Consider the following 10,460-nt stretch of genomic DNA (forward strand, 5'->3'; position numbering starts at 1 on the left):
GGTGGTGGGTACCATTGTAAACAGATGAACGGACAGCCAGTGCAGGGTGGTGAATGCCACTGTAAACAGATGGACGGACAGCCAGTGCAGGGTGGCGGATGCCACTGTAAACGGATGGACAGCCAGTGCAGGGTGGCGGATGCCACTGTAAACAGATTGACAGACAGCCAGTGCAGGGTGGCGGATACCACTGTAAACAGATAGACGGACAGCCAGTGCAGGGTGGTGGGTACAACTGTAAACAGATGAACTGACAGCCAGTGCAGGGCGGCAGATGCCACTGTAAACAGATGGACGGACACCCAGGGCAGGGTGGCGGGAACCACTGTAAACAGATGGACGGACAGCCAGTGCAGGGCGGCAGATGCCACTGTAAACATTGCATCTTACTTTTAGTTGCTTTACTTAGCAGGAAGCTAGCAGAAATCTAAAGAAAATGGATGGTTTCCTAGCAAGAAAAAAAGAAGTCCATTTAAAGCTGGAAGAGCCTTGTAAGCCATCTGGTTCAGCCCTCAATGTGAGCTTTGGAACTAGAGATGACAGTGCACATTCCATCAGTGCTTAAAGCGGTTCCTTTACTCTTTCTTAAAGTAGGTGCTCCTTGCATTGAAATAGGAAAGCAAGATCCAGAGAGTTGATGGCTCAGAGCACCCTCTGCTCTTTCCAAGGACCTGTTTGGTCCCCAGTACCCACATGCAGAGGTTTACAGCTTGCCCGTGACTGCAGCTCCCCAGCCTCTTACCGCCTCTGCCAGCTCCTGTACTCAGCTACACCCCACACAGCCGTAGATAGAAATAAGCTTTAAGACAAGAGGACCGTTTCCACAGTTCAAGTGTGAACGTCTCATGAATTAACTAACGTTCTTACAGATAGTCCTTTGCCTGCTGAGGGCTCCTCTATACTCACATATCCATTCTGTGCAGATTCTAGTCCACGGGGAACAGAATGAAATGGCCAGGCTGAAAGCAGCGCTGATCCGGGAATATGAAGATAACGATGAGGTCCACATCGAGGTTCACAATCCGCGGAACACAGAGGCTGTGACCCTGAACTTCAGGGGAGAGAAGCTCGCCAAGGTACAAGGCAGCAGGTGCTGATCCTAACCGTGTTCTTTTCAGGGAGATACATTCAGGGAAAGAGAGAGAGAGAGAGAGAGAGAGAGAGAGAGAGAGAGAGAGAGAGATTGAGAGATTGTCTGCTACCTGAGGAGTCAGAAGAGGGCATCAGATCCCCAGAACTGGGGTTGGGGTTATGGCTGGTCATGAGCTACTAGTTAGGTACTGGGATTGAAACGTGGGACCTATGCAAGAGCAAGAAATGGTCTTCACTGAGCTACACCTTCCTCGGTGGCACAGGCTTACGACTCCAGCTCCTGGGAGCCTGAAGAACATTGAAATTTTAGATGCCATCCTGAGCTGCAGTAGTGCAACCTGTCTCGGAGTGACAAGAAAGGACAAGAAAGCTAATTGACGGGTGGAAAGACCTTGAGAGTCAGGGTGTGCGGCTTTGCTCTGAGAAAGGGCTTTTTGTCTGAGCTGTGCTGCTCACAGTGAGGCTCAGTGGTAAAGTACTTGCCTGGCTACGTCCCCAGATGGAGCCATAGCTCCACCAAAACATTTACAGCGTTTTAAAGCATTAGCATCTTTATTTTCCATGTGTCCACACCAGCGCACTGAGTGCAGCCCTGGAAGGGCCTGTGAGACAGCTGTCTCCACAGTGAGTCAGAGCCTGCCGTGTAGCCGCTGCGCTCCACTGCCTGGCTACAGCTGCTCCAGCACAGACGTCGGCATCCCTGGGAGCCCTGGCCTGCAGTGAGAGAGTTTACACTCCAGGATGGTGGGCTCCCGATGGGCATGGCCCATGCCTGTATTCTAGCACTTAGGAGATGGAAGCAGGGTCGAAGATTCAAGGATAGGCCCTGCTGTATAGTGAGGACCAGGCTAGGCCTGAGCTTCGTAGTACATTAGTTATCCACAAAACAAAGCCAAATAAGTAAATAAAATAAAAAGTTGGTAAGGTTTCTGTATTTGAGTGGTTGAAAGTGTTGCCTCAGGCTGGAGAGGTGGCTCAGCAGTTAAGAGCACTGGATCTTCTTCCGGAGGTCCTGAGTTCAATTCCCAGCAACTACATGGTGACTCACTGCCATCTATAATGGGATCTGACGCCCTCTTCTGGAATGCAGGCATGCATGCAGATGGAGTACCCATACACAGAAAATAAGTAAATCTTTAAACAAAAAAAAAGAAAGTGTTGCCTCAGTATGTAATTCCATCCTTACTGAGCTTTGTGTTCAGAGATGCTATCTCCTGTTGCATAGCTAGCACACTCCCCAGTGGGTCAGAGCAGCCCTCTACACGTCCCACCCCATGTGACGAAAGCCTGAAGCCTTTTTCTTTGACACCACTCTGTGTTCTGTTTTTACTAGGTCATGGGCTTTTTGGCAGACAAGAAACCAGAACAGGGACAGCGTGTCTCTGGAATTCTTGTTAAAAGAAACTTTAATTACCACATACTTTCTCCCTGTGACCTCTCCAGTAAGTACACTGTTCAATGTGGGATGCAGTCTCGGTCTGCATGCGCGTGCCCGTGTGGTGCCTATGTGGTCGGAGGCTGCTTGTTTGTTTCTGCTTGTCCATTTCCTGGCTGCCCTGACTCAAAATAATCCTCAGAAAACTATATTATTTGCAATACTGTTTGACTTAAGCGTATTGCTAACTAGCTCTTATATCCTAAACTAACCCATCTCCATTAATCTGTGCATCACCACGAGGTCGTGGCCTACCAGCAAAGTTTCGGTGGCTCCAGCATCTGTCTCCTGTGGCAGCTACATGGCTTCTCTTCAACTCTGCCTACTTTCTATGTATCTTTTCCAGTCTGGCTATGTTCTGTTAAACCATTGGCCAAAAGCAGCTTCTCTGTTAACCAATGGCAATAAAACATATTCATAGTGTACAGAGGGGAATCCTACCCACATCGTATATACGTGTTTGTGTGTGTCAGAGGACAACTATCCTGTGTGTGTGTGTGTGTGTGTGTGTGTGTGTGTGTGTGTGTGTGTGTGTGTGTGTGTGTCTATGTCAGAAGACAACTATCATGGGTGAGTTATGTTGGCTTATGAAGCTGTCTGTCTCTGTGGGTCAGAGGACAGCTGTCAGGAGTGGAATCTCCTTCCCTGTGTGGGTTCTGGGGATGGACCTTGGCTCGTGAAGCTGCAGTGACAAGCTCCTTTACCTGTTGAGCCATCTGGCCACACAAGTGGTCAGATTTCAGTTAGCAGCTAATCAAGTAGGATGGGAATGTAATCTGAATCGCTCCATGGGAAAAAGCCTTTCCCTGACAAGCTGTTGGATTGTTTGAATTACTCCCCAGATGACAGCTTTGAAGAGTAGCTCATGTGTAAGGCCTGCCTTGCTCAGGCTGCAGCGCCCTTCTTCTCTTCTCTGGTGGTGCAGGGCTTTTAGTTTCTGGAGTAGCTTTCTGCACTACCCCAATTAACTTTTGTTTTTGTTTGGTTTGAGCTGCTTGATGTGGTACTGGGGGTTAGCCTTAGGGGCTTATGTTTTTGCTAGATAAGCGTTCTACTACTTAGCTACATCTGACCCCTTTTCATTTTTTTATTTTGAGATCGAGTATCACTATGTAGCCCAGGCTGCCTCAAACTCACAGTCCTCAACCTCCTGAGTAGCTAGATTGGACATACAGGCCACCATGCTCAACCAGCATTTTGTTTTTTACATTTGTTTTAGTTCAGTATGGGTATGGTATGAATGGAACCCCTTGGCCCTCTGAGTGGCGAGCATGCTCAGGCCCCAGGTACACCTTGTTCCTTTATGCCCCAAGCTTCCATAACTTGCTTGGTTTTTTAATTCTTTATCTCTAGAAGAATGGCCAGGAGGAGAGAATAAAGCATTTGTAGTTTCTCTCTCTCTCACTCTCTTTCTCTCTCTCTCTGTTGTTACTGTTTTTTGAGAAGGTTTCTCTGTGTAGCCTTGGTTGTCTTGGAACTTGCTCTGTAGACCAGGCTGACCTTGAACTCAGAGAGATCCCCCTGCCTCTGCCTCCTCAAATGCTGGGATTAAAGGAGTGTACCACCACTGCCCGCTAAACATGGGGGTTTGAACAAAGCTAAATAGTACTGCGTTTATGTTTGTAAATTGCTTTTCCCCAGTATTAGAAATACTCCCATATGAGCTCTGATCTGTGTAAAGTCTGAGCCATTGATGAGTACTGCTTTCCCAGATAATGCAGGTAGTAATAGAAGAGACATCAAGACAGGGGTTTATCTCCAGGTCAACAGTGCGTTCACACTCGGTGCTGTTGTGTGCTGCCAGATCGTAAGTGTGTCGTGAAGGAGAAGGCTAGCATAGTTAGATGTTAACCTGTGAGACAGGTCACCTTTCAGCTACGATAACAATAAATAAATATGGACAAGCTGTTTTGTTTTGTTTTTACTAATTCTTTTTTAAAAAACTTTCTTAAAATTTATTTTTTTATGATTTTTAAATGTGTGTGCACACCTGCTGGTGCCTGTGGAGACTGGAGGTGTCAGATCCCTATGGAGCTGGAGTAACTGGCAGGTGACCCAACCTGGATGCTGGGAACCAAGCTTGGATCCTCTGCAAGAGCAGTGTGCACTCTTAACTGCTGACCTCTGTCCTGCCCAGTGAACTCCCACTCTTAGGCCAGCCTCTGGGCCACAGCTGGACACTGACGAGAACATTGTCCTGGCTGGTGGTGACCAGTCTAGTGAGGGACCAGCGCACAGAGGGCACAGAGGAGACTTCCCGAGAGAGCTGGAAAGAGTGTTTCAGGTCAGGAGCATGCAGGCCAGGTAGTTATAGAGACACTGAGCAGAAAAGAAGTACAGATGGTTGTTATACTTGCTTGGAGATGTACAAGAACCTAACACGTCCAGAACCCAGACCCACCGGAGTGGCATGGGATAAGTGTAGGGAGTTAGCCTGGGAAACAGAGCAGCAGCCTGCCAGTTGTGGCACAGGTGGGCTCATCCCTCTGGGTCTGGCATGGGTGCTGGATCTGCTACGTTTTTCTTAATCCCTGGTGTGTGTTTGTGCAAGTTGTATTTTGTGTGATTTGTTTGTTTTTGAGCTGTTGTCTCACTTTGTAACTGAGGCTGGCACCAATCGCAAATTCTGACTCCTAAGTGCTAGGAGTATGTGTTTACCACCATGCTCAGCTGGTCTCTTAAAATGTATTTATTCTCATTCTCTTTTCAGATTACACTGACCTGGCCATGAGCACTGTGAAACAGACCCAGGCCATCCCATATACTGGGCCCTTTAATTTGCTGTATTACCAGCTACAGAAATTGACAGGTGTGTTTACTGAAATTCACATCATTGCATTTTTAGTAAGAATTTTTTTTAAAAAAATGTACTTCACTATAATAATTGTCTCAGAATTCCTATGTACTGCTTGGTCATTTTATCGCATAAAAGTCAACATTTTAAAAACTACTCACAAACTTTAAAAAATCCCACAGTATCTTTGATCACCTACAATCTTAAAAATATCAGTGGTCTTTTCTCCTTTTATTTAAAATCAGTTTTAGTTACCTATACTTAAGATATTATATATTGCGTTCTCTGTTCTGCCAGTACCAGTCTGTAGCCGGCTTGGTAAAGCCTCGGTGAGAGCATAAGCCTGTGTCTCTCATTCTCACCATTTTAGACAGAAGATTCTGTCTTTACCCAGTGTCAGGTGATGCCTGACGCCTGATGGGGGGTGGGCTCTCTGAGGAGGCGGGAGCATGCCAGCCTGTGACATGCCTGCTGCTGCTGAGCCCTCACAGCCCCTGAAGCATGGTGCTGCCCTGCAAGAAGTGGGGGAGAACCCTCCCCCAGGAACACCTGAGACTGACCTCAAACAAGAACAATGGCCAAAGAGAAAAGTCATGAGTTAATGGTTGATCAGTTAGTGAATAAGTTCTTGAGCACTAGGGGGCCTTCAGCAGCTGGACTCCCCAAGCAATGATTGACTTGCGGTGGAGGTGGGGAGCTGGCTCATGAGGTCCCCACACTTCGGCTGAGTGCTGTGGAATCTGGCCTCTCTAGCTGATGGCCCAAGTGTTGGTGCCTGAGGGGCAGGTGTAGGGATTGTGTACTGCGGTGTCTTCAGTGGCTGTGAGCCGTTAGCGTAGAACACAGCCATTAAATGTTACTAGTTTTCCCACTTACAGCAGCTCTATCTTAACTATCTCTACAAAGACAAATGCCTCTTAGAGTCTATAAGAATATTATATGAATCTTACAAATTTTTTCAGGTGATGTAGAAGAATTAGAAATTCAAGAAAAGCCTGCCCTGAAGGTGTTCAAAAATATTACTGTCATCCAGGAGCCAGGCATGGTGATTCTGGAGGTGAGGCCCAGTCATCCCCTCACAGAGGGAGTAGGTTTCAGATACACATGTGTAATCACAGAGCAGTGTGGTTAATGGTCTTCCAGGGAGCCATCAGTTTTGAAGAGGGAAGTTCACAGACTCAGCCCTAGACAAAACTGCAGGCAACTGAGGATTCTGGGAGCTGGAGAAAGTCTTCCCCAGGAAAAAGTTCCTGATGGGTTTTCCAAGACCAAGCGATCAGGCTTGAGTCAAGTACATACAAATAACAGTATACATGCTGAGCAAGCTGTGCTTATGTGTGTAGGGAAAGAGATACAGCAACAATTGAAGTAGAAGGGGCCGTGAGTTAGAGACAGAGTAGTTGGTGGTGGGGTTGACATGGGAGAGGTTGGAGGGAAGAAAGGGAAAGGGGAAAATAATGTACCTATATTTTAATTTTTTAAAAAATAGAAAGATCTTAAAAGGGAAAAGGTTGAATTCTGGGGGTTGGACACAGCTGACTTGCCTGAGCCAGCCCAACACATAATCACGGGCGCTAAGCAGTAATAGCTAGCAAAGCCCTGGTCAGACCCTAGCTTTTACCCTACCGTGTAAGTAGGTCATCCCACTGCTTGGAAGGTGGAGGCAAGAGGATCAGAAGGGCAAGGTATCTATCCTTGACTCAAAGATAGTTCATATTCATCCTGGACTTTATGAAACCCTGTCTCAAAAATTTTTTTGTTGTCTGGGCATAGGGAGCAGCACTTGGGAGGCAGGGGCAGGTGGATCTCTGAGCCCAGCCTGGTTTACAAAACGAATTCCAGGACAGCCAGGGCAATGCAGAGAAACCCTGTCTCAAAAAACCAAGCTAAAACAAAACAAAACCACAAACTAATCATGCTGCAAAACCACAAACTAATCATGCTGCCTTTCTTTAAAAAAAAAAAAAAAAAAAAAAGTGGTATTTTCATGTTTTGAATAAACTGTAAAATAACTCAAGTCCAAAAGGGTTAGACATCATTAAATTAGGTTAAGACAGACATATAAAAACAGATTCTTTTCTTTAAAAAGACAAACATCTGGGCTGGAAGGATCAATCCCCAGTGTCCACATGGCCATGCATAATCAACTGTCACTTCAGTGCCAGGACACCGACAGTCTCTCTGAGAGGTGACACAGACGTACAAGCTGGTCAGATACGTTACCAACGGTGGGGTGGGGTGGGGATACACTGGTGAGAACCAGTACAAACACAAAGCCAGATGTGCATATGCACGCACCTTGTATTTCACCCTCTTGTCCTGCTGTCTGTGCCCCTGGCGCAGGTGTGGAATTGGAGTTTCCCAGAGCCAGCAGTTATGTTGCATGGGATAACTTTGGGATCAGGTCTCTTTTTTCATAAATAATTGGGGAAATTAAATGGCAATTCATGGAAAACCTTTTGCCACAAAGGGGGTGCTTAGTAGGTTCTTTTTGCTGATTAAAAGGAAGTTAAGGGGGGGGGGTCTCACGTGACCAGGAGACAGTTGATTCCCAGCAAAGCTAGAGCGGCAGCTCCCCTGTGACCTGTGGCCTGACAGGCAGAGCCCGCAGCAGTATGGCTGCAGGTCCCCTGTCCTGACTCCACCTTTGCCTTGTAGTGGCTGGCGAACCCCTCTAACGACATGTATGCAGACACAGTGACTACCGTGATACTGGAAGTTCAGTCGAATCCAAAAATAAGGAAAGGTACGGCCTTGCCTATGCTTACCCCCCGCCCCTACTCTCCCGACTCGTAGAACTAAAGATCAGTGGAGCCCTGAGTGGAAGTTCAGTTTCCCTGTCTTCTTTAGTGTGTGAGTTTGAGTTATGAACACGACGGTGCAGATCTTCGGTGGCCCATCATTTACACAGTAGGGACACAGCCATGGTCTCACCAAGGTAGATTCCCGTGTAGTCACAGTTCTCTTGGGCCCCTGAGCAGAGACGCTAAAATACTGCTCCGCTGAGCTGGCCTCATGTTCAGGGGAAGGTGCTGAGCAGAATGGCGGCCCCAGCCAACACGTGTGTGCACCGTGGCTGGCAGCTTGCCCCTGCGGCTGCACCGTGCACTCCAGTGCTCTCCAGATGCACCACCAGGCAAGGAGCCACCCTAATGTACTCTGGGGGACGCCCCCCACGCTGTGCCCATCACATCATTCCAGGGCCTGTTCAGTATAGAGTGTTCTAGACTTAAAGGCACGTCATGGGCACGGGCTGATAGCATTTTGATTTCAGGGAAGAAAGTGGAGCTGGTCACTTCCTAAGTCTTCTGTGTGGACCACTCTGTCACACGAATAAGCAAGCCAGGCACGTCCAAATCCTCCCTTGAACCACAGATGAGCATTTGTGTTGTGGGTAATGGCAGTGTAAGCATCTCCGCCTTTGGCCCTGGAATGGTGCTGCTATTTGCTCTGTGTGCGATGTGGTTCAGCGGTGACAGCACTTGCATAAGGAGCACCCAGTCCTGGGAACCTTCCCCAGCACTGAGAAGGGTTCTGGCCAGGAGGAAGAGTTCAAGGCCAGCCTCAGCTATATAGCAATTTTGGGCCAGCCTGGATCCTACAGGAGACCCTGTCTTATAGAATCAAACACCAAAACATTGAAAAGAAGCTGGGTGTGGTTCACATTCCTGTAATTTTAACACTTGGGAGTCAGAGGAAAGAGGGTCCCTGAAGTCTAAAGCCAGCCTGGGCTACGTACTGAGCACTGGGACTTCATAGTGAGATACTGCCACGGGGGGAAAGATTCTGTGTGTGTGCACACGTGTCCTGAGTAGGGCAGGGTCACATGTTAGCTCTACCTACCCTGGGGAAGCAGAGATGTGAATGGGTGCAGGCCAGGGAGGTATATGAACGGATGTGCCAGGGTGACCTTAACTCCAGATTGAAGATGTCATCTTGACCATCAAGTTGTGTGTTTGTTGGGGTTTAAAAAAAGAAAAGGAAAAAAGTCATTATTAATAGGCAGGCACCTTTAAGTATTATTATTATTATTATCATTATTTTATTTTTATTTTAGTTTTTAAGACAGGGTTTTCAATATAGCCCTAGCCATCCTGGAACTCCCTGTAGACTAGGCTGGCCTTGAACTCACAGAGATCTGCCTCTGCCTTCTGAGTGCTGGGATCAAAGGTGTGCACCACCTCTGCCCTGCCTGGCGAGTATTTTTTTTTTTTAAGATTCACTGTTAGTTGTGTGTGTACGTGAATGAAGACACCTGTAGAGACCAGAGCTGGAGTTACAGGTTGTGAGCTGCCCCGAGTGGGTGCTGGGAACTGAACCCGGGTTCTCTGCAAGAGCAAGAAGTAAACATCCAAAATCAGATGCCGTATCAGATGTTAGATGTACATAACATTTAGATACAAAAGAGCTTAATGTGTTTTGGGATTATTGGACCTATAATTTTACTCATCTCTCTTCAAAATGTAAGTTTGAGAAATATAGGAAATAAAAGTGACTCTCATTGTGGTTTCTTTATAAAAACATGGAATAACACGGCACATGCTTTTGCCTGAGTGGGCATGTGATAGACACATCACATGCTTTAACTTTGAGGTCTCCATGGTTACTTCACGTCTCCATAGCCATGCTCTGGTGAGCTGTCTGTCTGATGATGGTAAACGGGAAAATGGAGACTGAGCTGTTTGTCCTCTAGGTGCCGTGCAGAAGGTCTCTAAGAAGTTAGAGATGCATATTTACAGCAAGAGGCTGGAAGTCATGCTCCAGTAAGTCTCGGGAGCGCACGGGTGTGAGGGTGCATGGGCATGCAGGTGCACGGTGGGAGTGCTGAACTTACGGTGTGTTGTCAAGTTATGTCCAGTGGTTAGTGCTGGATGGCAGTACCCATAGGCCTCCAGGAGTGCTCATGAAGCACTTTTGTCGAGACTGGGTGCTGATCAACTGGTCACTGTGCCTTTAAGAATTATTTTAAGGGGCTGGAGATATGGCTCAGCGGTTAAGAGCACTGATTGCTCTTCCAGAGGACCCAGGTTCAATTCCCAGCACCCACATGGCAGCTCACAACTGTCTGAAAATGCAGTTCCACAAGATCTGACACCTTCACACCAATGCACATAAAATAAAGTTAAATAAATCATTAAA

At 47.2% G+C, this 10,460-nt stretch overlaps 1 protein-coding gene across 2 annotated transcripts in view; it reads left to right on the plus strand.

Moving 5' to 3' along the window:
- The window catches only part of Cpsf3 (cleavage and polyadenylation specific factor 3), a 28,639-nt gene extending 18,340 nt beyond the window's left edge, over positions 1-10,299 (plus strand). Inside the window, exons 11-16 of one of the 2 annotated variants that reach the window (XM_013353533.2) lie at positions 924-1,076; positions 2,426-2,534; positions 5,238-5,336; positions 6,284-6,378; positions 7,980-8,067; positions 10,015-10,299. In XM_013353533.2, the coding sequence (XP_013208987.1) occupies positions 924-1,076; positions 2,426-2,534; positions 5,238-5,336; positions 6,284-6,378; positions 7,980-8,067; positions 10,015-10,088 (618 nt within the window). In that variant the 3' untranslated portion in view covers positions 10,089-10,299. Of the gene's footprint in view, positions 1-923; positions 1,091-2,425; positions 2,535-5,237; positions 5,337-6,283; positions 6,379-7,979; positions 8,068-10,014 lie in introns of those variants that run through there. The other variant, XM_026788940.1, reaches the window with a different exon arrangement.
- The last annotated feature ends 161 nt before the right edge of the window (positions 10,300-10,460 follow it).

Source organism: Microtus ochrogaster, unplaced genomic scaffold (genome assembly GCF_000317375.1).
Source record: "Microtus ochrogaster isolate Prairie Vole_2 unplaced genomic scaffold, MicOch1.0 UNK10, whole genome shotgun sequence".
NCBI lineage: Eukaryota > Metazoa > Chordata > Mammalia > Rodentia > Cricetidae > Microtus > Microtus ochrogaster.